The following is a 27,761-nucleotide window of genomic DNA, read 5'->3' on the forward strand; positions in this document are numbered from 1 at the left end:
CTGTCCCTCATCCAAGCCTGCATGTCAAGCATCTACCTGAAGCTCGGCCTTACAAAGACTATATTTGTTCTGCTAAGAAACTCACCAAGCATACCCACACCCAGACCTGGCTAGCTAACATTGAGCTTGGTGGATTCACGCCAACTCTTACCCAGTGCCAAAAACTATAACTTAACTATCAACTCTGACCCTTCATTCAAAACCCTCTTCACCCAGAAGTCCCCAGCAGCATAGTACAAGCTTGCACTCCTCTGCAAAGTCAAGCTCTTCGTTCCTGCCCAGAGTTTGAGAACAGTAGTTGAAGTCCTGGTCTTCTCCCACCTGGATAGTGCCAACACTCTACTCGCAGGAGCCCCCAATAACACTTTAGACCCTCTGAAAGCTGCGTGCTGCAGCACACTTCATCACAGGACTAAGACATGTCTACCACATAGTAATAAGACTGAACAATCAAGAAGGGGCATGAGAGTGTAAGCCAGGAAAGTTACGCAAACACAATATATCAGATAGTAATTGTATCGAGAAATAGGATTAATTGAACAGTTTCCTAGACAGGTGCAGATATGTATACAAACATGAAAGTACTCTCCTACCAGGAGTAACCACTTTAAACAAAGGTAAAAGTCAGATACTGGAACAAATACATAAATTGAAAAGAATATTTTTTTAAAAAATACATAGAGGTATTTGTTGGAAAGACCACAAATGAATGAAAAAGACGAAGGATACATTAATCGTACAAATTCAAACTTAATGAATCATGAAACCACCAGATCACTTAAGATAATTGTGGAAAATCACAGGTTCATACATTCATTGGATAAAAAAATCTGTGGACAAAAAAATGATTTCAGTTGTTACAGTAACACATTGTTTGGTCTTGGTAGGGTCGACATGACAACTAACAAATGACGTTTCTGCAATTTATTAATCTAATGCTTTCATCAGGACCAACAGGAGGGTGCTGTGCCAAGTCGGCACCTCATCTTTAAAAGAACTGCCCCCCAATAACATAAGGGAAATGATGTTCTTCAAGAAACAAAATAGTTTCCTTTGGTGGACGGCTGCTAGTGCTTAGCCATCAGAGCATTGATTTATAAATGTAAGAGGAACATGTTACATTTATTTCTGATTTGACAAACCATGTTTTCATCTGCGTAGAGAGAGTTAACTAGGGGTCTAACCAAATACACTTTGATTAACTACTCGGACGAATTCCAGCTGAAAATGAGATATTTGGCTTCGGTCAATACTTAATGATCACTCAAAGCCAAATGGTTTCCCCTACAAAATACATAAAGTGATGCGTTGGCTGTGTGCCTGGAATCATTCAGGAATGTCCCATTTATCCTTTAAAATGATCACTAAACAAATGCCGCTGTGCCTTTTTTGACTGAGTATAGGCAGAGCTGAGGTTTTAAAGTCTAATGAAAGTCGCTGCCCTTCATGTGCTAGACAGACATCATTTCATCTGGTGGATTGCTGGGGAGGGGTGAGCTGATGCAAAACTCTCAATATTTTGAGTGTATCTGTGATCTCCCCTCATTTTGTAGTTGAAAACCTTTGAGCTAGAACAATAGTTTATGAAGTCACTATTGGAGAATTGTATTTTTTTTAGGTGCTTATTGATTTGCCGGTGACATGTGTGAACAATCTGAAGATTACAGGTTCCAATCCCACCAATTCCCAATTCAAATAATATAATTAGTGGTTTAATGTCGTTGTTGCAAGATCCCGGTAAGTTCCAAATCCTGAGTAAAATAGTTCAGGGGGCCGTGCGGCTGCAGCAAAGAACTGTATTCAGCCTGCCGGCCAAGGTTATAAGGCAAGTAAGATGGCTCAGTGGGAAGCGTGCCTGTGGTAGAGATGTGCTTGTAATATCAAAACATAGGTTACAATTCCTGCCCTCCAACTTTCCCTTGTTGCCACTGTGTGTCCCTGTGACTTGAGTAAATGTGACAGAGGTTGCTTGAGAAGTTGCCTGTATTTCTGTACCAAAATAACTCGTTTGTGGCAGCAGAAATATTCCTTCCAACAATATAGAGGGATATGTGTTTAATGAAGACAAGGAGATACAACTTTACAATTCAGAAACATTGGACCAAATGGATGTACAAGTGAAACAAATAAGTAAAATAAACATGCACATTCTTATTAAAGATCTGAAAATCAGCACTATCCCTTCCCTGTAGGGTCAGCTGGGGACCATCAAGGACTCAGCCCGCAATCCCAATATATTTGTGTCTGGTATCTTTTACCGTGCCCCAAAACACCACAAGCATACCCACATCCAAACAAGTTGTTTAATGACTACTTAAGGAACCAGATAGAGGAGTACTTCAAGATTAATACAGATAGCGTAGCGAAGATGGGCCCGATATGGGGCGTGTTTAAAGTGGTCATGCTAGGAACAGCGATAGGGAAAATGGGAGGCCTCATGACAGAAATACTGAGAGCCGTGGAAGACATTGAAAACAAGATAGCGGGAGTGGAAAGTGCTGAGGAAGGAGCACTTGGGGAAACAAAGAAACTGGTGGAACTGAGGCAAATATGTATGGGAGAATGGAAAGGCTGGGGCACATTCACTTTGCAAAACATACTCAAAACCTACATGCAGAGGGGGACAAATCTGGGCGACTGTTGGTGTGGCTATGTAGGCGTGAAGAACCACGAGATGGGATCAACGCCATTGCACATGCACAGAGGAACATAGTTAGGACCCAGGATGGGATTAATGAGGTGTTTTCTGAATTCTATATATCCCTAGACACTGACAAAGTAGCTGAGAGGGACAGAAACACTGACGAAGCACTGCACCAAATCGCCCTGCCAAAATTAGGGGATGACCAGGTAGACACGCTGGATGCTCCATTGACACTAGATGAAATACGTGAAGTGATGAGAGATCTTCTGACTTCCAAGACCCCGAGACCAGACGGACTCCCAGAGAGTTTTACAAAGCATATGTGGCAATACAAGCACCCAGATTGCTGGGCGTCTTTACTGAGGCAGATGAGCTGAGAGTGTTGCCCAGTAGCCTGAGGGAAGCTACTATGATATCTATCCTTAAACCAGGTAAACCTCCACAGTGTTGCAGATCATACAGGCCCCTCTCAATGGTAAATCAAGACTGCAAAATCCTGACAGCAGTCCTGGCAAACAGGCGGAAGAGGGTGATGGAGGATCTAGTCCACTGACAGGGCGAAACTTGTCTTTGGATTCGTTTGTTTGTCTGTTAAATAAAACCATTAAAAAAATCATACCCCATCCAAAAAAGAAAGATAAATACTATCTAATAATGAAAAGACATTTATAAAATGCCTCGTCCCTACTCAGTACTGCAAGTAGAAAACATGGCTTTAGCATCCCAAAGGTTTTTATTCAGTAGCACTTCAGCAGACAGCAGGGGGTTAATTGATGTAATCCTTGTGTGTTTCAGTGCCTTGTAAGGCTGAAGATGGCCAGGCCCAAAAGGAACATTTGAAAGTACAAGTAGACGCATCCCAGTCTCCCCTCACAGTGATTGCATGAATACAATCCTTTTGGATAGTTTTAGTTACTTGGGTCCTGTCCAACAAGTGACACATATGAATGCCCAAAAATGCAAGCTTTGCTGTTATTGAACAGTTTACTTTCTCATAATTGGATTCCTTTCATGGTTCACACAAACATCTTCTGTAGACGGCAAAGAAAAGAAATGCAGTAGAGTGGATATAAATGTTTTAAAGTGTTTTTAATTTACAGAGTTTTGCTTTTCTACATAACTTTATTTATTAAAAAGGCAACTATTCGACTCCGTATTCAGCTCCGGTCGAATACTTGTGCAACTATTTGGTGTTCAGCCGAGTACTTTAATGCACTATTTGGTACACCCATAGTATAAAGGAAACGCAGCATGGTGTCAGCGTTAAAATGTCCTTCCACTTGAGAGTTCTAAAGTACAGAAAAGTAAAAAGTAAGGGACCTAGACACGATATATGAATCGAACTTGTGTAAAACAATACAAACAGACATAGGGCCTCATTACACGGATGGCGTTAGGGATTTACCGGTACCGGTAAAATACCGGTACCGGTAAATCCCTACCGCCTTACTACGAGGTCCCTTTGCGGGTTGGGGGATTTAACGCCTGCTTTTTGCAGAAGAATTCTAGGGGAAGTGAAGCCGCTTTCTTGGTGGAACTTTTTTTGTTTCCGTTTGTGCACCTTAGAACTTTGCTTGGAACTTTAAGAATAAGCTATATGTTTATAGCTCAAAGAAATCTCCATTTTCACCTGGAATTTAGATTAGAATGTAAGGGCCCGCTTAGGGTTTTGGACGCAGGACGGAGGACTCTTTGTTTAACATCCGGACACAGATTTTCTTTCATTTTGTTGAGTTAGGGAAGCCCCTCCTATAGGTAAGGATAGCTAGGATTTCCCAACCACTCTTATTATTTTGACCATAAAAGTTCATAACCAAAACCTAAGATGCTACTGTGTCCGAGTCTTACTCTGATCCCTTACACCGTGCATTGCTGGAGTTGCCTCTGTGGCCCTCCATTGCTGTCTTGTGAGGTTTGCCTTTAACAAAGCTCAGTTTATTCAGTCAGACGTTGCAAATGATGATGCATGGTTGCTATTGTGAAAACATGATGCTAAAAGGATTTGGTGAGGGAAGGCACTGAAGGACAGGGCATGTTTATATGACATGTATGCTGTGTTTTTAATGACGTCACTTTCCTTGTTTGCACATTACTTGGTCGTTTGTCAATGTAAAATAAATAAATAAATATATATATATATATATATATATATATATATATATATATATATATATATATATATATAGTTTGTGGGTTGACAGGAACGTGGGTGGCACTGTGAGGGGGTGGTGGGTGGGGTAGATGGGGAGGTTGGGGGTGGGAAACACCCTATTACAAAAACAAAATCGATTTAAAACTACCACAGGGAAAGTACATGAGTAATGTACAAACAAGGAAAGTGACCTCGTTAAAAACGCGTACAACCATTTGAAAGTAACCGACATTCATTGAATACTGTATAGTAAATAATTGTTGTCACATGTTCTGCTCCAGGCGCAGGTCACCTTCCATGACACTCCTGCCTGTTTCGCTGAAGAGGAGTGGAAGAAGTTGAAGGAGTGGCAGAAGGAACTCTACAGGAAAGTCATGAAGGAAATTCACCAAGCCCTGCTCTCTCTGGGTAAAGTTACACTCCTGATCTTTAACAGGTGGCTTTAGAGTCTATGAAAGGGCTGCCTTCTTATTTCAGACTCTCCTAAGGATGCTCTCCGGCTCTGTGCTTGAACATCAGTATAGGATTGTCTAGTCCTCCTGAATGATTTCCTTGTTGCTGTGCAAAGTCTGATTGATATCTTGTCCATAAGTAAACAGTGGCTTACTGTTAAGTATATGCTAATTGAGTTAAATGCAATACTGTGGTTGATGTTTAATAAAATGTGATAAAGCTGCTAAAAAAGCAGAAGGTATATCGCCAGTAGGCGGGTAGTGAATGCACAAGCATTGGTGCATTTCACACCAGTACCTTCGAAGCAATGATGCAACAATTCTTCACAAATGAGGTTTTTTTTGTTAAAATGAGCAAATCTTGTACAGGCAGAAATAATTCACTCCTTCTGCTGTGGGAAGAGTGTCTCATTTTCCACTACCATGCGTACCACATGGTCCTGAGCTCTATTTTCCAGTACCATGCTTACCACATGGCCCTGAGCTCTATTTTCCAGTACCATACTTACCACACAGACATGAGTTCTATTTTCCACTACCATGCTTACGACATGGATCTGAGTTCTATTTTCCAGTGCCATGCTTACCACGTGGATCTGAGTTCTATTTTCCAGTACCATGCCTACCGCGTGGATCTGAGTTTTATTTTCCAGTACCGTGCTTACCACATAGATCTGACTTCTATTTTCCAGTACCATGCTTACGACATGGATCTGACTTCTATTTTCCAGTACCATGCTCACCACATGGATCTGACTTCTATTTTCCACTACCATACTTACCACAAAGACCTGAGCTCTATTTTCCACTACCATGCGTAACACATGGACCTGAGTTCTATTTTCCAGTACCATGCTTACCACGTGGATGTGAGTTCTGTTTTCCAGTACCATGCCTACTGCGTGGATCTGAGTTCTATTTTCCACTACCATGCTTACCACATAGATCTGACTTCTATTTTACCGTACCATGCTTACCACATGAACCTGAGTTCTATTTAACAGTACAATGAGTACCACATGGATCTAAATTCTATTCCCCAGTGCCATGCTTACCACATGGATCTGAGTTCTGTTTTCCATTACCATGCTTACCACATGGTCCTGGGCTCTATTTTTCAGTACCATGCTCACCACATCGACCTGACTTCTATTTTCCAGTACCATGCTTACCACATGGTCCTGAGCTCTATTTTCCAGTACCATGCTCACAACATGGAGCTGACTTCTATTTTCCAGTTCCATGCTCACCACATGGATCTGAGTTCTACTTTCCAGTACCATGCCTACCACATGGATGTGACTTCTATTTTCCAGCATCATGCTTACCACATGGATGTGACTTCTATTTTCCAGTACCATGCTTACCACATGGTCCTGAGCTCTATTTTCCAGTACCATACTTACCACAAAGACCTGAGCTCTATTTTCCACTACCATGCGTACCACACGGACCTGAATTCTATTTTCCAGTACCATGCTTACCACGTGGATGTGAGTTCTATTTTCCAGTACCATGCCTACCGCGTGGATCTGAGTTCTATTTTCCAGTACCATGCTTACCACCTAGATCTGACTTCTGTTTTCCAGTACCATGCTTACCACATGGATCTGACTTCTATTTTCCAGTACCATGCTCACCACATGGATCTGCCTTCTATTTTCCACTACCATGTGTACCACATGGTCCTGAGTTCTATTTTCCAGTACCATGCGCACCACAAGGCTCTGACTTCTATTTTCCATTACTATGCATACCACATGGATCTGAGTTCTATTTTCCAGTACCATGCTTACCACATGGTCCTGAGCTCTATTTTCCAGTACCATGCTTACCACATGGTCCTGAGCTCTATTTTCCAGTACCATACTTACCACAAAGACCTGAGCTCTATTTTCCACTACCATGCTCACGACATGAATCTGAGTTCTATTCCCCAGTGCCATGCTTACCACGTGGATCTGACTTCTATTCCCCAGTGGATCGGACTGTCATGATGCTTACCTCCAGGAAACCAGACCAGTTCCAGCAACCCCGGAAGCAGGCATCAAGTTATTTTTAGCAAGCCCAAAAGCCCCTGCTAGGGGTTGTTTGGGTGCGGTCCTGACGCTTATGGCGCCAGTCTCATATGGAGAGTCAGTCCTGGCGCCATAGTCACCAGGCTCATAGAGTAGAACCTGTTGCAGACCATGCTGCAAGCTTACCTGGTGCAGACCATGCTGCAGAACTCCAAGCCAAATGAGGCTTGGAAGGGACTATTTTACCTAGGGACTATTTTTTATTCGGGTGGGGCTGGGGAAGAATACTTACCTGGGACTAATTTGGAGGCTATTTAAACCACGCCCGATGAGCAGCACACGCTTCGCGTTATTCTGCATCCAGCAGCGTAACGCTCACCGTGTCTGCAAGCCTGCATCCAGTCTTCTGCCACACCTGCCTCGAGTCTGCAGCTCCTAGAAAAAGGGAGGAACAGAAGGAGAAAGGTTAGAATAAGAGCAAACCTTCGATCCTTACCTGAATTCCGGATCCACCGCACCTTCGAGCTGGAAGAAAGAAGCATTTATGCGTGCCGCCTCGCCTGCTGCAGCGCCGCGCTGAACTCACCGGCCTTCGCAGCATCCTCACGATCCACCACATCCTTCTGCACGTTCCCGCCGCATTCTGGCACCTAAGGGGAACACAAGAACAACAAAGGTGAGCCAAGGAAATAAACAGAGGCAATAGTAACTACCCCCACATACTTACATTCTGGCCTTATTTTATTGAACTGTGTAGGATAAGCCAAATCCTTACCTGAACTTCGTCAGCTACCACGAGGAACTCTTCGCTGGGGTCAAACTGCAAACTGCAAGGAATCGGACAAGAGTGAAAGTCAGACATGTGAACTCTTACGAACGACATATTTTTTTAAGTCAATATTGTTCTGGAACTCACCAATTCCTTCGAGCCAGTGAAGCAACTGTTATCAACGCGCCCCTGCGCTTAATGCAGGATGGAGAGCTCATCTTTTCAAACCATCAGGCGAGACTATAGAGGGGACATCAAAGGTGATCTGTGGGGAGAACAATGGGGTGTGGGGAATTTACGCTCAACTCCACGGGTGGTTAATTCCCTTTTTCCATTTGCAGAAGAATATTCCTACGGGCCAAGCAAACGAAGCTAGGTGGGCCAGTACAGTCCGTCATCACGGCTCTACGCCTCACATTGGTGGAGACCGCTGCTGTCCAGTTCAGATTGACACCTCTGTGGGAGCCAGGTGAGCGTAACACTGACTTCTATTTTCCAGTACCATGCTTCCCACATGGATCTGAGTTCTATTTTACCGTACCATGCTTACCACATGAACCTGAGTTCTATTTAACAGTACAATGAGTATTGCATGGATCTAATTTCTATTCCCCAGTACCATGCTCACCACGTGGATCTGACTTCTATTTTCCAGTATCATGCTTACCACATGGTCCTGGGCTCTATTTTTCAGTACCATGCTCACGACATCGACCTGACTTCCATGCTTACCATATGGTCCTGAGCTCTATTTTCTAGTACCATGCTCACCACATGGATCTGAGTTCTACTTTCCAGTACCATGCTTACCACATGGATCAGGGGTCTATTTTCTAGCACTGTCCTTCCTACAGGAAGCTTTTTTGCATTTCTCAGGTTCAGTTTATTTCAGATAAACAAGGTTTCCATAAAACATAATGGGCCTCATTACACGGAATGCGGTAAGGGTTTACCGGTACCGGTAAGGGCACCGGTACTGGTAAACCCTTACCGCCTTAATACGAGATCCGTTTGCGGAACGGGCAAAGGGACCTTGGTGCTAATTACGGTACCGCAATTTGCGGTACCATAATTAGCTCCTTCCCCATTCCCATTGAGCCCTATGGGGGAAAAAATGGGAATGGGGAAGTGCCTTGGTGAATGGGGAATTACCGCCCCGCTCACCTTGGAGTAGGGCAGTAATTCTGCCATCCACCAAGGCGGACACGGTAAAATACCTGCGGCTCAATAGCTTTTAGGCTTTTGCTTACCCCGGTCTTTCTTGCCAGTTCTTCTGTGGTGTAAATAAGACCTCTCCTCTCCCGATGCCAGGGTTGTCTTGATTGACACAGATAAAACTAGCAAAGAGAAGGAAAACCCCTTGATGCTGTAGCTGTGCTGCGAAGCGTGTGATGAGGCTAAACTAAGGCAGGGTGGAAGTCTTCCAAGGAGGCAGGATGATGAAGCAACGCCAAGAGTACTGGAGGTAAAAAGGGATCGGGCAGAACCAAACACGGGCAGAGAACAAACCCACAAATTACAGGAGGCACAATAGACAGGTAGAGTATGATATGATGTGGCATATATAATGTGCCTGTACACAAGTGTTTCTAGGCGCGACAAGACAAGGCGGATGGGAGGGGGTGCGAACAATGGGAGGACAAGATAAAGATCTTACTAGGCCTTGTGTCATTCAGATCGCGCAAGTGCAGAGAAGAAGGAAGGGGAGAAGTGCCAGGGGGGAGGGGAAGGGGGAAGTGCAGTTAACTCACAAGTGTGGTCAGCGGGTGGCTCATAAATGCAGAAAGAAGGGACTGTAGGGTTGCAGATACAGTTAAGTGCTGGGGAGCCTGGAGGCAGTGCAAGGGCAACTGGACATGCAGGAGCCTGGGGCCAAATACAAAGGGGGACCAGGTGACCAGTGCACAGAGCAGTCGGGTGCACCAGCAGTGGAGTGGAAGAGAGAATGCAGAAGTGAAAAGGAAGGTCTTGAGTTGCTTCCGGAACTGGAGGTGGTTCTACTCAAGTTTGAGTGAGGCAGGGAGGCTGTTCCACATGGAGGCCCCAGCCGAGGAAATAGATCACCCCAACTCTCTGAGTGGAGAAGCGTCTGACCCTCAGAGAGTTGGAGGTGGATGACGGAGAGCTCGAGAAGGAAGATGTTGTGGAAGAGAAGGTAAAGCGATCCCAGGCCCCAGAAAGATTTGCGGACAATGCAGAGGGTCTTGATGTTGATCCTTGCAGCCACAGGGAGCCAGTGAAGAGATTTCAGAGCTGGAGCGGTACGATCCCTGGGATTGAGGAGAAGGACAAGGCCAAGGACAAGTCTCGCAGTCCTGTTCTGGATTAGTTGTAAAGGTCGAATAGTAGAGGCAGGAAGATTTAGAAAGAGGCTGTTGAAATAGTCCAGCCTAGAGGGGATTAGAGCTCTGGAGACAGTGAGCTTCTGGGGGAACGTGAGAAAAGGAAGAATACCTCTGAGGAGGTGCAGCTGACAGTTGCCTTCTTAGAGATGTCAGAGATGTGAGGAGAGAAGGAGAGGGTGTAATAGAATAGAAGGAACAGGAAGAGGTCCCAGAGTGGGCATCCAGAGAGAGGAAAGGAGGGAGCAGGTGTCCCAATGAGGAGGATCTTGGTCTTACTGGCTTTAAGACAGAGTTCATTGGCGGCAAAGCATTCCTGAATTGTGGCCAGACAGTCTGGTATGAGAGAAGAAGCAGAGGGGAGCCTGAAAGAGAGCTGAGTGTCATCCGCATAACATTGAAAATTGGAGCAGAAAGTAGCGATGCGGTGGGCAAGAGGTGCCAGGTAGTGGTTGAAGAGCCAGGGAGAAATGGTAGACCCATGGGGAACACCACAAGTAGAGAGACATATACAACAGAAGAAAGACCCCAGGTGGACTCAAGAGGGTCGGTCACTGAGAAAGGAGGTCAACCAGGACAGGGCCTGATCAGTAATACCAAGGTTGTTGCTGAGGTGATTGAGCAGTTTGGCATGGTTGACTGTGTCAAAAGCAGAGGATAGATTGAGGAGAATGAAGACAGAAGGGAGATAAGAGTGAAGATTGGAGAGCAAGTCTTAAAGGCATGGTCTAGTAAAATGTTTTTATTGTCCCAACGGGTCGGCCATGTTTTTTTAAGCCTAAGTGGCTCGATTTTAGAAAACTTTCCTATGGACCATACCCGAGTTTTCGTCCATTAAACGCACACGAAAACAAGCACCAGGGAGCTGCCATTTTCTGATAATCCTATCTTTTCCCCGATCGCCCTGGCTGACCTGCTTTTGCGGCACTGAATCAATTCCCCCGCCCCTGAGCCTGACATTGGGCCTCATTACGACCCAGGCGGTAAGTTACCGCCTGGGTCGTACCTTTACCACCATGGCGTAAACTACGTTTACGCCATGGTGGTTGGCGGACTTACCGCCCCATTCCGAGGTGAGTGGGGCGGTAAGTCCCCATTAACCCATTTACCCTTCCCCATTCCCATTTTTGCCCCATAGGGCATAATGGGAGTGGGGAAGGCGTTAATTACGCCACCGTAAATTACGGTGGGGTAATTAACAACAAGGTCCCTTAGCGCCATGGATTTTAACACCTGCTAATCTCCTGTGTGACAGAATTCTGTCAGTCCTCTCAAATCTCTTGATAGAGTTTTGTCGAAAACTATCTTCTCAATGGCTTTGTGTGTCGGTGAAGATGGAATCAACCACTTCTTCTTCCGTGCCTCCTCTGGGGACAAAGGGCCATGTTCACATTGGTGGAAATGTTCTTTTGCTGTCCAGCGGTGAACGTTGGTACAGTGGTGCATCAGTGACCGCCATTTTTCAAGTAGTATTTCCACTGACCCCTCACAAGTTTTTGAGCTCCACCAAAGATGGTTGGTGATAGAATGTGACCACTGCAAAATACTTTCAAAACCTTTTTTTTTTTTCCTACAGCCGAGATTTTCTTATTGATTGATTTAGCAAGATGCCATACGTCAAATTGATGTTTAATATGTGGGAACTGCTCTCTCATTGTCTTGGCAATTGTAACGTGTCTATCCGTGGCTATGAGGTCGATGTGCATCCCCCTTGATTGTAGATGTTCCACTGATTTTATAAATCCTAGTTTCTCCATGGCCACTGAGGATGTACCTGCATGACCTCCGAACTCACAATTTTCTTACTATCCATGTCCTGAAAGTGGTAGGTGCAGTACTTGGCAGAAAATCCAGGGCTATCGCACTGTCCATCGCCGCCTAGCCTGAATCGTTTGCCTTCGAATGTACTTGCTAGAGACAATTGTTCAATTTTCCAAGCATCACTAATGGCCGGAAACAGATAATCACGTTGGTATGTGTAGTACAGCGCTTTAGAAATGAAATGGTGTCCCACAAACTGAAAGAAAGCCTCTAACTTTCTAAAACTGGAGCCACTAAAAAGTGATGCAGCTGCACACAGTAGATTGCCTGCTGGCATTTTCCCCAGCATTGGTTGTGCAGACCATGAGAACCTATGATTTAATCTACAGGCGGCATTTATTTTGATGTTACTGCCTTTTATTTGACGAGTCACATTAATCAATGGCTTCCCACATACATTCCCTCTAATGGAACGCACACATTTCAGCATACTTATAATTTCCATCAAACAACTGTCGAATACATTGTATTTGCTCTCTTTCATTAGACTGTCATCCTGCGTCAACGTTATTTCGGCCTTTGACGTTGTGGAGATTTCAACACATTGGAAAGTAATATCGCTGCTATTAAGTATTGTTGCGTCTATGGATGCTGCGGCTGGTTCATTCTCTCTCATTTCAACATCTGCTAATTCAACATTGATGGGAGAACACAACAATGCCGACATGTTTTTTGGTGGCATTTTTTTGGCGGGTGTAGATTGTGTAAATTGATCTGCAACTACTTAAGAGCTATCTTCAATACATTCAATAACATCTTCTTGTGGTGGTCCGGTCGCACTGTAGCTATGGTCCAATGCAACTTTGCTGTAGTCTCCAAACACAGTTAATTCATGTTCTGGCCATTGGACATGAACATCTCGAGCCTGAACACGCCTCGCCTCAATTAATAGTTCCTCCATAGTGTACATGGTCTGGCAAGCCACATCTCTCATTCGCTTCACTATCTGTGTGTGTATAGTTCTGACGCCCACGGGTAACTGGAGGAGAGATTGGAAAAGGGATGTTCAGTTTAAACACAAGATGGAGTGTAGTAGAATTGACTGGAAAAAAACATAAAATAGTCCCCACCACAAACATTTTTTTAAAGTTATTAATTGTTTGTAACTAACCTTTTTTTGTTTTTTTTCTTTGCAACTTTTTTGACTCGACCTTCAACATCTGCACGCTGTAGCTCCGATTCGTTTCCGCATGTCCCCCCCTTCCTCTTGCGCTGCAAGGACTATATTTTCTGTATCCGCATAGACAGCACGGAATGAGGCTCCATCGTCTCCCTGAAACATAGTACTTTCATTACTATGGGCCTCATTACGACCCAGGCGGTAAATTACCGCCTGGGCGTGACTTTACCACCATGGCGTAAACTATGTTTACGCCATGGTGGTAGGCGGACTTACCGCCCCATTCCAACCTTGGCGGGGCGGTAAATCCCCATTTTCCCATTTTCCCTTCCCCATTCCCATTTTGCCCCATAGGGCATAATGGGAGTGGGGAAGGCGTTAATTACGCCACCGTAAATTACGGTGGCGTAATTAACTCCATGGTCCCTTAGCGCCATGGATTTTAACACCTGCTAAAAGCAGGTGTTAAGTCCGCCATGGCGCTAAGGGACCTCGTACTCAGGCAGTAAGGGTCGGCGCTGTTTACGCCGCCGTAAAACCCTTACCGCCTGAGTTGTAATGAGGCCCTAAGTATCAAAATATTGTTAGCATAAAACACACGTGAGAACGAACACACGGGTACATCTCAATAGCCAAACACGATTAAAACATTGCGTGCAACAATCAAATGACAAGTATTCGACCAGTGATGATCTATTTCGATGGAACTGCCCGTATCCATACCTCTGTCTCTGCATGGACTGCCATGAATGGTTGTATTGGAGAGGAGGCATCCGCATCTCCCTGAAACACAGTACTTGCATTAGTATGCTTTTCAATATTGGAAACACAACACAAACTTGGGGTCGACGGCACAGGTACATATAAAGAGATAACCGCAAATGATGCATTGTCCAAAAGAATGAAGGAAAATCCAAATATGATCACATTTCATCGACTTATTTCAACGATTCCTTTACATCTGCATCATCTAAATGAGATGTTGTGATTGTGGTGGAAGCTCCGTCGTCTCCCTGAAACACAGCACTTGCGTTAATAGGGAAGAAAGTATAGCAAATGGAATCACGTTATACGATCACGCATGATGGAGCTGTCATTATCCATACCTCGTGCTGCTGAAGAATATCTATGGATGTTGCAAATGTAGTGCGCACTTCCGAAAGCTGTTGCGCCGATTTGTATACTTCAATGTCAGGCTCTGCATCAAGTGCAGGGGTTGACGCTCGATCAACTGCCTGAAACATAGTACTTGCATTAGTGAGGATTACAATTGCGAAAACATAAAATACACCTGGGGTCGACAGCACAGGTACATATCAACGGCTAACCACGAATGAAACATTGTGTAGAACAATCAAACGACAAGAATTCCAGCTCTGATGATGACGCTCGATGGAGCTGTCAGTATCCATACCTCCTGCTGGTGAGGAACATCTAGAAACGTTGTAGATGTGGCGGACGCTTCAGCATCTCCCTGAAAGACAGTACTTGCATTAGTATGGATAACACTAATTATAACTGAAAACAAACACCAGTGAACGATAACTAAGGTGTATATTAATTGGAAAGCAGTAAACAAACATTCTGTAAAATAATTACACGATAGAATAAAACTATTACTTGACATGCATAAAACAAGTCTGTAGCGGATTTGCCTAGTAAGATTACCCTTACGCGCTAGAAGTGGTTGATAACTGCGACCATGTCAAGGATGTAGAATGTTCTTGCTTCAGATTCAAGGGATAGTCAAGAAGTTGTAAAGGTCAATTAATGATTGATAATGAAATGCCAATATTAAAAATAGCCATGTAAGCCGACAGAATACCTGAAAAATGCTCAATACAGCACAGTTCCCTCTCCCCATATATATATATACATTGCGTTTGTGGGTTATGAAATCGAAAAAGAATATATTGATAAATGTCATTATTCAAAAAAGTATACACTCATATCAATATCGAAATTATTACAAGGGATAGAACACCTACAATATCTATTAATCCATTCGGCTACACACCACCGCAAGGCCTAAAGCTAAATCCGGACACTTGACTCACCGGTGGCGGAATGTGGACGAATAGAGTGGGAATAGCGTTTTCGCGCAATTTCCGTGTCGTTCGCCGTTTATTCTTCTTTGTTACCCAAGAAGTTGTGTACATGTCCAAGGAAAAGTGCCAGCTGCAGATGCGGTATCGATCACCCCTCTTGTCCTCTAAGACTTGTTGGACTCTACTTTCCAGCTCATCCAGTGGATATCCGCAATGTCTGACCCATTCTCTTATTCGATCAACAGTTTTCGGGAATACATGCATTGTAGTTCCTTCAGATTTCGCATGGGTCTTCGAAGGGCAACCGCTAATCGAACAGGCAGGCATTGTTGATGAATCTGAAAAGTAAATATCGACATTATTATACAATCTTCAAGAGTAAAGATTTGATACAAAAGTAAATGAATCATACAATGATCAATGCAAGGTTTGTTTTGGTCGCAGGAACTATACCAGTTCATTATGTGCGGCTTAGTATTTGCATAAGTTGCAGAAATGTATAATTGATGTGACTGAAATCTGAACATGTGACTCGTCCCTTGGATGTTCTGTCTTGCACGAGAAGGAAACATGCTTACATTATAGACTGGACCCCCGAAGGATGCAATTCAATCACAATAGTCACAGATGAAAATAAATAGATCTATTGATAGCATAGCAATGGAAACTGAAGTCAATACCAATGAGACCAATGATATGAGATATGATAAGATATGATTGGTTATTTATAACGCGCTTAATACCCAGAGGTTTCTAAGCGCGGACCCGGGGATCGAACCTGTGGTGCTGCGTGTCGTCTTGCTCCCAAGGCGAGTATGTTGCCCCAGAGCTATCCTCCGGAGACTAAATGAACATAGCACTATTTTGTACTCTACTGGAAAATAGATAGAAATTTAAAAATCTGCGAAATATAACCAGGATACATGGCCTTACCTTGACCAACAAACAGTTGGGTTCAGCAAGCAGAGCAGTATGTTGCGGGAGAATAGGTGGATGGCCACAGGTAGCGCACTGATGGGTATGCTCGAAGCGGTCGGTCACAGAGTTCACGGATAGCACGACGACAAGCAGATTAGCATAGATCTCAGTGGTTCCCAGGTAGCACGTTCAAGAGTTGACTTGCAAAGCACAAAGATGTTCTCATGAGACATATCGAGTGGTTTTTAAAGTATTAGAAACTGGGGTGTGTTTGTGAATGAATGACGTATGTATGTTGTGGTCTTAGGGGGCGGCCTGCCTCAGGAGAGGCCTGCCTGGAGACACGGGGTCTGAGGAGGCCATGTGACCGATGGCCCCTTGGCATTGGACACCTTTTGAAGTGTACATGCAGTTTGGCACCTTGGCCTTTCGCGCCCCGGACAGCCCCCCATGCCAGCGCTCATCCCCGGGTGTGAACCGCCTTTGATAGAGGGGGGTGGGATGGATGGCCCTGGGGCGTGCAGATAAGGCACAGGAAGACTGCTGAATGGAGACACACTTATGTGGATTGCAGGGGGGCGGCCTGTCTCAGGGGAGGCCAGCCTGGAGACACGGGGTCTGAGGAGGCCATGTGACCGATGGCCCCTTGGCGTGGGACACCTTTTGAAGTGTACATGCAGTTTGGTACCTTGGCCGTTTGCGCCCGTCACAGCCCCCCATGCCAGCGCGCATCCACCGGCGCGAACCGCCTTTGATAGAGGGGGGTGGGATGGATGGCCCTGGGGCGTGCAGATAAGGCACAGGAAGACTGCTGAATGGAGACACACTTATGTGGATTGCAGGGGGCCGCCTGCCTCGGGGGAGGCCAGCCTGGAGACACGGGGTCTGAGGAGGCCATGTGACTGATGGCCCCTTGGCATTGGACACCTTTTGAAGTGTACATGCAGTTTGGCACCTTGGCCTTTTGCGCCCCGGACAGCCCCCCATGCCAGCGCTCATCCCCGGGTGTGAACCGCCTTTGATAGAGGGGGGTGGGATGGATGGCCCTGGGGCGTGCAGATAAGGCACAGGAAGACTGCTGAATGGAGACACACTTATGTGGATTGCAGGGGGGCGGGCTGTCTCAGGGGAGGCCAGCCTGGAGACACGGGGTCTGAGGAGGCCATGTGACCGATGGCCCCTTGGCGTGGGACACTTTTTGAAGTGTACATGCAGTTTGGTACCTTGGCCGTTTGCGCCCGTCACAGCCCCCCATGCCAGCGCGCATCCACTGGCGCGAACCGCCTTTATATCAATATACAGTATATCGCCTTTATATCAATGATAGTATATCGTTGCTTATCAATAACAAATGCCACATACCGGAGATTCTTGTGAGCACAGACCCACACTTCAACCGGTGTATTATAGTGGCCAAGACCCTAGGGCCTGTATAATCCAATGGTAATTGTTAGTATAGATATATGTGTGACTTTTATGGAGACATAACCTACTGAAAGACTTTGAACAAGTGTTATTTAGTGCATGCATTATTGAGAATATGTTATGTTAGCTTAGATAGATAGTGACCACCCTGCACAGGTGTCTGACGTCCATCCTTGAATGTAGACACACTTGATTCATTTAAAAATCGAGACAAACGTTGTTAAAATATATGTGGTGTTTTATTTTCTATCTTATTTTCATGACACAAAAATACAAGACTTTAAAGATTATACAGGTCAGGTTGCAGCACAGCGAGAGAAAATCCCCTGTACTGACCGCTGTCACTCGGAAACGTTTCTCTAATGGCACGAACGGCACAGGCGGGTATCACTCTTCGAACGCGGTGTCCAAGCCTCCCGTGAAGCCACCATGTAAAGGAACGATAGGCCACCAGCCTGTACCACCTGTGAAAAGGAATGAAACAAACTGTTTTTAAATGACCCAGATAAGTTTAATAAACGTTTGTTGTCAATGACAATTCTTGTAACTAATGCCATTTTACACGGACAAATGCTATCTAGACAATGCACACTATTGAATGACTTACATGTGTTACAATGATATTTAGATGTAATTTTGGATATAGTAGAAGAACATGAAATAGGAGTGGCATGACAAGCAGAGTATACTTACTCGTTACTTGGATTACGAGGACGAACAGTTGCTCGAAGTTCGTGCATAAGCACCATCATTATTCTCAACTCGGCCCGTGTGAGGGAGGCTGCCCTGAAGTCTGGCAGCTCGGTGATGCATTGCGGTCATGGCTCGCCTTCCGAAATGTAGGCCAGGCATCCCGAGTTTTCTCGGCAGCAGCAGTTCTCGTCCTCAGTTGGCATTAGCACGCACCGATTGCATGTGCACCAGGTGGAGACGCCGTCCATTCGACTAGGCCCAGGCTCTTCATCTGTTGATTCGTCCTGCCAACTGCCGTCCGAATCCCCATCGTTTTCGCGTGCTTCCCTTTCCAGTAGTTCCTCCTCGGTATACTCGGGCTCGTACATGTAGGGCATTATTGTAGCCATTGTGTGGTAAACAAAGTAAAATAATTTACCGAGATGGTACAGGTGTTCACACGGGCTACAAGCGGCGAAGGTAGCTGACCAGAGCACAGAAACGAGTCACAAAATACTCTAAGTAACACAGAGAGAGTAATGGAATCGAAAATCGGCTGCTGTGTGTTGTGAAACGGTCTGTTTATACTTATTGAGGAGAGAGGCGTCCTGCCATTTCAATGGCAACACGTCATTAGCTGAAGCGCAGGGAATGTTGACACGAGACGTGCTTTGGCGTTGGGAAATGGGCGGTACGAGTCCGCTGATGACAGGCTCAGGGGCGGGGGAATTGATTTAGTGCCGCAAAAGCAGGTCCGCCAGGGCGATCGGGGAAAAGATAGGATTACCAGAAAATGGCGGCTCCCTGGTGCTTGTTTTCGCGTGCGTTTAATGGATGAAAACTCGGGTAAGGTCCATAGGAAAGTTTACTAAAATCGAGCCACTTAGGCTTAAAAAAACATGGCCGACCCGTTGGGACAATACAAAATTTTACTAGACCATGCCTTTAAAGGGTGTTCAGTAGAGCTGTTTCCAGGCTTCTGGCAGCTCTGAAGCCAGACTGGTGGCCATGGAGGCAACCAACATATTCAGTATGTAGAGTAAGCTGGGAGATAGCCAGCTTTTCCAAGAGTTTGTCCAGGAAAGGAGTGATGGAGATCAGGTGATAGCCGTAGAGGAAGGATCAGTCGAGGGCTTCGTTAGAATAGGTTGCATACCAGAGTGCTTAACAGGGCAGGGGAAAGTTCCAGTGGAAAAGGAGTGATTGCAGAAATCGGCCAAGGCTGGATGAAGGGTGTCAATTGGTCCTTGATGGGTCTGGATGAGCAGAGGAGAACCTGCTTTGATGAGACTTTCATAGATTGGACTTGTCTAGAAACTAGTCATGGGTGAACAGGGGAAAGGTGGAGAAAGGAGGAGGAGAGACGGCCTCAGACCTCAGACGGGTCAGGAGTGGTAGAGCAGGAGGAAGAGAAGGGTGGACAGAATGTCCTGAGTTTTAGTGGTGAAATGAGAGGCCAAGGCCGTGCAGAGGGCCTGGGAGGGAACAGGATAGGTAGAGACTGCAGCTGTAATGGCCAGCTCCTCGCAGATTTTAAAAGGTTTGGCCGAGTTGATAGATGCCATGGAGATGCAGGCTTGGATTTAGGCTTTGTTTGTTAGAGAGGACAAAGAGTCTGTACTGCCTTTGGAGCAGGCGGCAGGCCAGTTTGCATGGTGTGCACCTGATGCCCTCCACTTCCTCTCCGCCGCCCTACACTTGCGTTTAAGGGCGGCAAGGTCGGAATCCTACCAAGAGTTGCACTTGGAGGTAGGTGCCCATTAAGGTTCAGAGCGTGGCCAGGTAACCAGTTAGTACAGCAGACAAGTACATCAGCGGGGGTGGGTGGGAGAGAGAGAGAAAGAGAGGCGATAAGGAAGGTCTTCAGCTGCTTTTGGAACCTCAGGTGGTCCTGCTCAAGTTTGAGAGAGGCAGGGAGGCTCTTCCAGAGGGAAGAACCAATTGAGGAGAGAGATCTAACCCCCACTCTCTGCCTTGAGAAGCGTCTGACCCCCAGAGAGTTGGAGGTGGATGAGCGAAGGGCTTGAAAAGGAAAGTGCTTAGGAAGAGAGAGTTGGATGTAGTGTGGCTCCCAGCCCCAGAAGACCTTGTGGACAATTAAGAGGGTCTTGAACCTGATCCTTGCAGCCACCGGGAGCCAGTGGAGAAATGTCAGGGCTGGAGAGATACGATCCCTGGACTTGAGGCCAAGGAAATGTCTTGCAGTTCTGTTCTGGATTAGTTGCAGAGGGCGAAGAGTAGATGCAGGTAGATTTAGAAAGAGGCTGTGGCAGTAGTCCAACCTAGAGAGAACCAGAGCTCGGGAGACAGTGAGCTTCATTGGGAAGGTGAGAAAAGGAAGAATACCTCTGAGGAGGTGCATCTGATAGGGGGACATCTTAGAGACGTCTGTGATGTGAGAAGAGAACGAGAGAGTGGAGTCGAAGACGACACCAAGGGTTTTCGCCTCGTAGGAAGGCCAGGGAGAGGGCCCAATGAAGGTGGCCAGAGTGAAAGAGGGAAAGCGGAGCAGGGATCCCAATGAGAAGGTTCTCAGTCTTACTGGCATTAAGGCAGAGATCATTGGAGGCGGACCATTCCTGAATTGTGGATAGACAGTCAGGAATGAGCGAGAGAGAGAGAAGAGGAGTCTGGGGGGAGCCTGAAGGAGAGCAGAGTGTCATCCACATAACACTAAAAGTTAGAAGAGAAGCTAGAGATGAGGTGGGCCAGAGGTGCCAAGTAAACGTTGAAAAGCCAGGGTGAGAGGTTGGAACCTGGGGAACACCACATGTGGAGAGAGAGGTGGTTGAGAGAAAGGACCCAAGTTGGACGTGGGAGGGTCGATTTAGGAGGAAGGAGGTCAACCAGTCCTGGGCCTGATCCGTGATGCCCAGGTTGTCACAGAAACGATTGATCAGAATAGCGTGGTTGACTGTGTCAAAAGCAGAGGAAAGATCAAGAAGGATGAGGATCGAAGGAAGGTTTGAGTCGAGATTGGAGAACAGGTCTTCACGGGTGTTCAGGAGAGCAGTTTCTGTGCTTCTGGCTGCTCTGAAGCCAGACTGATGGTCATGGAGACATCCAACAGATTCAGTATGGAGAGTAAGCTGGGAGATGGCCCTCCATTTCTTCTAAGCCACCCTTGCACTTGTTTTTCAGGATGGCGAGGTCGGAATCATACAAAGAGTTGCACTTGGAGGTAGGCTCTAAACGGATCCTCATGACAGGGGCAAGGACATCCAGAGTGTTGATCGAGAGATGAAGGTTAGAGGCCTGTGTCAGGGTGTGAGTCAACTAAAGGTGCAGGAGGAGGAGAGAAAGTAGCAGCGAAAGCCTGAATTGAAGCACGCTTCATGGGTTGGATGACCGAGAAGGTAGGTGGCAATGCTTGAGTTGGCTTGACCTGTGGAGAAGAGAGAGAGGGGTGGGAAGAAAGGAGAAAGTGATCTCTCCAAGTGAGAGGAGTGGTGAGGGGGTTAGAGAAGAGGAGGTCTGAGGAGATCAGAACATCCAGAGTGTGTCCTGCAGAGTAAGTCAGACCAGAGGAAAGAATAGAGAGAGAGAATCACACAGGTTGCGCAAGAGTCCTGAAGAAGGGCTGGTAGCATCCAGGTCGATGTTCAGGTCTCCGAGGAGGAAAAGTTGAGAGGTGGAGGCAAGGAGCGAGGAGGAGAGGTAAGCTCACTCATAGCGGAAGAGGGCGTCCTGGCCAGGAGAGATGCAGAGCCTGCAGAATGATAGAAGCAGGAATCCACTCCTAGAAAATGAAGGCTACACCCCCACCGGGATGATTGGTTCTGGGTTTGGAGAGGATCTTGTAGCCATTGGGAAGAAGAGTTTTTAAACTCGTGACAGAGCTGGCCATGAACCAAGTCTCGGTGAGACCGAGTACATGCAAATCAAGCACTTCCAGGAATGGCAAATTTCAGAGGAGTGTTTGACAGCTGAACAAGAGTTGAGAGTAGCAATGTGGCGCAGGTTGCGATATTTGAAGGACTTCCGGGGAGTGGTACAGGCCAGAGGTACACCCTGTGAAGTGTTGGAGGTGCCCGAGGGTGGGCAGAGGAGGAACGAAGTAAAGGCAGGGTAGTCAGAGAGGGAGAAGAGAGTGCCAGAGGGCGGTGGTTAGAGAAGCAGTAGGGGGTGCTGAAGAGGTGGCAGAGGAAGGAGGCGGCAGAGGATCCAGAGAGGGGTAAGAAGGGATAGCAGGAGAGGAAAGGAAGTTGATAAGGTGTGTGAAGCATCTATCAAAGAGGAGGAGATTGGCCTGAGGGCCCTGGACCAAGACGGTGCCATTTAAGTAGACATTAATGATGGTCTTGGAGGAGTGGAAGGGGGCCAGGAGGGCCTCCCACTGGATGCCACCCTTAATGGGAGAAGAGTAAAAGGGGGGGAGAACAGAGACCGTATGGGGGGTCCATAGGCCTACAGAGGGAACGACAAATAGTATGTTGGTTTGGGTCTGTCCGGAGGAAGCACTGGTATAGGTATCAGCGATAGGGAGACCTGGGTTGGAGACCAGGATGGCCCTTTTGAGCTTCTTCCTGCCAGACTTACTATGAGGGATAGGATAGTCGATAGAAAAGCATTTAGAGAAAATAGGTGAGACCGAGAGCACCATAGGGGATGCAGGGAGGAAAGGGGAGGTAGGGAGAGGTGAGCCCAGGCAGCAGAGGGGGATGTTGCGCAGGGGGGAGACTGGAGGGAGGCACGGGGGACAAAAGCAAACCACCAAACCTCCCACCCACTTTAAGCCGCCTGGGTCAACCCCCCTCTCCCTTATTCCCAACATCACAGACCGCAATGACAGATTAGGCTCCAGGCTCCCCACCACAAATTCTAAACCTAACTCCAGACCTTACACCAAAACTAATACAAAGCACATTGCACCAAACAAGCCCACTCCTTCCCCACTAAAAGGTGCCCTACTCAACGTCAGATCCCTGGCTGCCCACCCCAAGGGCTGAGATGCGAGAGAAAGGAAGGGAAGTGCATGGGGGGACGGAACAGGATGCAGAGACCTACAATGCGAGGGAGCGCACACGGCTACAGAAGCAAGGGAGTGCACGCGGCCTGATTTGAAGGAAGCGTACGAAGAGGGGAGACGTAAGCACATGGGGTGTGAGGATCGGTTGCAGGGGATCAACACATATGCAAGAGGGGAAAGGGGCGGAGGGTCAAGGGGGCTGCATGGAGTGAAGCAAAGCTAACACTCCCCAAACCTTCTTACCTTGCGGCCGCAGACAGGAGGGTGAGGTCGTCCACACTCAGTCTGCACAGCTACCCCATCGCCGCCAAACACCTTCATTGCTAAACACTGCAGCCTTGTCCTGTGAGGGTTTTGCCACAGAGGGTCCGTACATCAGTTCTTATAGGGACAGAAGCGTGGATGTAGCGAAACATGCTACGTATTATCGGGCACCGTCTCCTGCGCACCTGTGTCACTCAACACTGTGGCCTTATCCTGCGACACCCAGATTCGACTTTCCCATAAGGGGGAAAAAGGGTACGTTTTTTAGCACAACCAGATTTGACTATCTTGATCAGTCGCAGCAGGTCAACGGCTGCAGGCTACATGCTACTGTGGCGGACACTGGCAGACAGCACTGGAGTTGTCCTTTATCTCTGGTCCTTGGCCAAGGGGGCTGCCTTCGGCAGGGGGTGCCTTGGGTGGACGATTAAAAGGGCCCGCCAACCAATGGGAGCGCGGTGGGAGGGCCAACAAACGAGGAAGCAACCGGGACAAAGGGAGGGGGAAGCAGGCACACAAGCTGCAGAGCAAGAATACACATTTTGGAAATGCAGAACTTACTGTGCCACAGAACACCTGTCCACACCCCAGCACCAGAGAAGTTGGCATGAAGTAGAGTAATGAGAGGACGCACTGGAAGCCCAGTAGCAGGAAACAAAGATTCACAAGGAAGTAAGAAATTCACACAAGTGTGAGGGAGCGTTACTGCAAACTTGAGAGGTTGCAACGCAAGGCGCTGTGTCTGGACGACTGTTCTGTGAGTCGGCGGGAAGTAGCTCCTCTTCCAAAGGCTCTGCACCAGATTGGAGAGCCGACGCCATGTTGTGGTGGGTGGATTTGGTCCTGTGGTTGATTGGCATCCAGGTCGGGGCGTCATGTTGTGATTGGCTAACCCGGACTGACATAGTGGTTGGCATTTTACAGAGTGTGCCATATCTTGGTTGGCTTGTTGCTGTTCTTGGTTGGCGGATTGCATGCCATCTGTCGAGTAGGGACCAAGGATGGAGCCTGGTTCTAACAATACCACATAATAACTCTGATATTCCCTCCAAGCCTGTGAACCATCAATGGTAGCAAAAGGTTTTGCTCATGGTTGTGGTGGGAAGCGGGAGTTTCTGGATGAGGCAGAGGCATAGGAGTGTGTTGTAGGTGTTTGGGGCAGTTATAGGGCGGAGGGGAATGTCGCTAGCTGCATTATGGGTAGCTTACCATATGTTTGGGTGTAGATTGCGCTGGGAGTGAAACACCATCTTAGAAAACAGTAGCCATTTTGAAATCAAGGCCTAGCGCCACGCTGCAGCCAGGGCAGTGGGCCCGGGCCCAGGATATAGAAAAAGTGTGTGCATGAGTGTTCGGGTTGCAGCATAAGCGGCAGTGAGAAAGTGTTACGCTCACCTGATATCCACAGGGACGCCACACGATGCTGGATGGAGGCTGTGCGCAGTCCTGGACCCCTTTCCGCTTGTCTGTCTGTTGGCTGGTGGACCGATCCTATGACAGGAGAATGGGGGTTTAGATACTAAGCCTGTGATGGGAGTTCCCACCACCCACTGACCAAGTCCCTTAGGGTTATGCCTCACCTTATTTTCTTGTGCATGAAGCTCTCCGTCCTGTGTCTCCGTGCAGGCGTGCGTGTTGGTTGAGGGCATTATGAGGGCCTAGGTACTGCATTGGTCCTGTACCCTCATGTCGGGTCCAGTCCGGCTGTGACACTGACTTGTTTTGTGTGCACAGGTGAGTGTTTTTAGTCCTCGTTCCCTCTCCTGTCTTCTTTTAGTTCCCTGTGCCTTTCGGTGTTCTCTTTCCCTTCTTTGCTCTTAATGTCTCTTTCTGTCTTTCACAGATTGTTGCTGTTGCGGAGCCGCAGCGCCGGGTAGTTAAGGCTGAGGTAGTAGATTAGCGCGAAGCGCAGCGCTGCACAATGTGAGCCAGTTTCCTAACCTGTATTTCCTTTCTCTCCTTCTCGGAGGAGACAGTTCGGTGACCGGGTATGCAGGTAAGTTGTTAATGGTGTCTTACGTGTTTTTTCAGTCACCGTAGCAGATTAGCGTAGTGCGATGTTAGAACCCGCTGTTAAGGTTGTCCTTTACCTTGGTGACCGGGTATGCAGGTAAGTTGTTAATGGTGTCTTACGTGTTTTTTCAGTCACCGTAGCAGATTAGCGTAGTGCGATGTTAGAACCCGCTGTTAAGGTTGTCCTTTACCTTGCAGGTTGCAGAGCACTCCGGAGATGGTGAAGTCACTGAGCGCGGACGGATGAAGAAGCTGTTACTCACTGGTAATTGTTCCCCGCTAATGCTGTTCTTATTCTTGCAGGCCTCGGAACGCTCCGGAGATGAGTGAGCCACCGAGCGCAGAGTGATGCGTGGATGGGTGTTGGAGCTGCTGCTCACAGGTAAGTGCTTCTTGATAATGCTGTTCTTGTTCTTGCAGGTTGTCGATGGAATCCAGGGAGGATTCTGCAGATTCAAGCCGCCGGAGTAGCAGATGAGCTGGAGCTGGACAGGGTGAGCGTTATGCTGCAGGAGTGCAGAATAACGTGAAGCGTGAATTCCAGTTCGGGCGTGGCTTATATAGCCAGCCACACCTGAAGATTTGACCACACCCAAAACACTAGCCTGCATGCTTCAGTTCATGGAACTGAGGTGCAGGAAGTGCCTCCATATTGGACTAAGGCCCAAAGTGGGCTTGCCTTATTCTTGATAATGAGCCTGACGCCAAAGGCGGCAGGACTGCCTCCATGTCTGCTGTTGATGGGTTCTTAAGCCCCTTGGAGTCACTGTGGGGGGCTGTTACCTCATTGCTGTTTGAGGGCTGTTGGAACTGAGGGGGGTCAGGGATAGGGATCATGACAGAAAGACCAAACCCGCAGAGATTCATTAGCCTCTCATTGTCTTATACTGTTAGCACATGTGTCCAAGAAGGAATGTGTCCTGTAAGGCCATGAGTGGGACGAGAGCTCGGTTTGAGAGGTTATCCCACGAGAAGGAGGGTACGAGCCTCCGACCTTACCAGTCCAAACTCTTTAAGTCATAGGGCCTCATTATGAGTCTGCTTTGCTGGAATGCGGTGATTCCGTGTCGACTGTGATTCCGCTTCCGCGACCGCAACGTTGCGGAAAGAAGGGCCGATTACGCACATGGGTCGCGCGCAACACACCGAAGTGGAAACGGAGTCACCGCCGTCACGTAAACACCTACCCGCGCAGACATAGCGCCACAGAAAACAGCGCTAGAACCGTGTCTGCCCCCGCCGACACAGAAACACCGGAAGCGGAAATACCATGACCGCGGGGAAAAAACGGAAACAGAGAGGCGGCCATTATATAAAGCACAATCCACTGCCATCCTCAGACACCACAGGTCAGATCACCTCCCTGAGACTGACAAACCATCCAACACCATCATGGCATCCAGGATACCAGCACGCAAACAGAGAAAGCAGCGCTTCAGTGAGGCTGAGCTCACAGTACTGGAGGAGCACGTTGTTGAGGATGCTGAAATGCTCTTTAGTGCAGATCAGTGGCGCGCTACTCAGCAACACCGCAAGGATGTGTAGGCAGAGGCAGCATGCAAGTGCAGCGCGGTTGGCGTGACCACACGCTCAGTGAAGGAGTGCCACAAGAGGTGGGATGACCTCAGGCTCCGGGTGCGCAACCTCATCGCAGCACACCGCCAACACAGCACTGGTACTGGTGGAGGCCCTGCATCCCTTCTGAAGCTGCAATCATGGGAGGAGCGCTGCAGAAGTGTCATGCACCTCGAAGGCAACCACGGCATAGGAGAGGCAGAGGCAGAAGTGAGCCCACCTGCAGATGCTGGTAAGTGCACAGAGCACAAAGCCATACGTGTGATTGGGAGTGACCCAATGGACCCACTCCCAATGCCCCCTGCCCAAACAGGGCAGGAGTGACCCAATGGACCCACTGACTGGCCAAACGACGAGTATCACATCCCCAAAGCATGACCCCTCGAAATTCACACAGTGCGTGCCTGACTGGAAGCAGAGACACACACCTGTGTGTATCAATAGTCAAAAGTGTTGAATTGCAAGTGGACATGGATTGTGATGTTTGATGCATGTGATGGACACATTACGTAATACCACACAACTAACCGCATGCCCTCTGTATCCCCACAGTCGTGAC

The 27,761-nt window shown here is 47.4% G+C and overlaps 1 protein-coding gene across 4 annotated transcripts in view; it reads left to right on the plus strand.

Moving 5' to 3' along the window:
- The window catches only part of LOC138489471 (zinc finger protein ZFP2-like), a 456,038-nt gene that overhangs the window by 269,122 nt on the left and 159,155 nt on the right, over nucleotides 1–27,761 (plus strand). Inside the window, exon 2 of one of the 4 annotated variants that reach the window (XM_069617205.1) lies at nucleotides 5,078–5,204. The exons of the other annotated variants lie outside the window; for them this stretch is intronic. Coding sequence (XP_069473306.1) covers nucleotides 5,078–5,204 — 127 coding nt within the window. The remainder of the gene's footprint in view (nucleotides 1–5,077; nucleotides 5,205–27,761) is intronic. 4 annotated transcript variants of the gene reach the window in all.

This window comes from Ambystoma mexicanum, chromosome 9 (genome assembly GCF_040938575.1).
Source record: "Ambystoma mexicanum isolate Mex_15411 chromosome 9, UKY_AmexF1_1, whole genome shotgun sequence".
In the NCBI taxonomy this organism is placed as follows: domain Eukaryota; kingdom Metazoa; phylum Chordata; class Amphibia; order Caudata; family Ambystomatidae; genus Ambystoma; species Ambystoma mexicanum.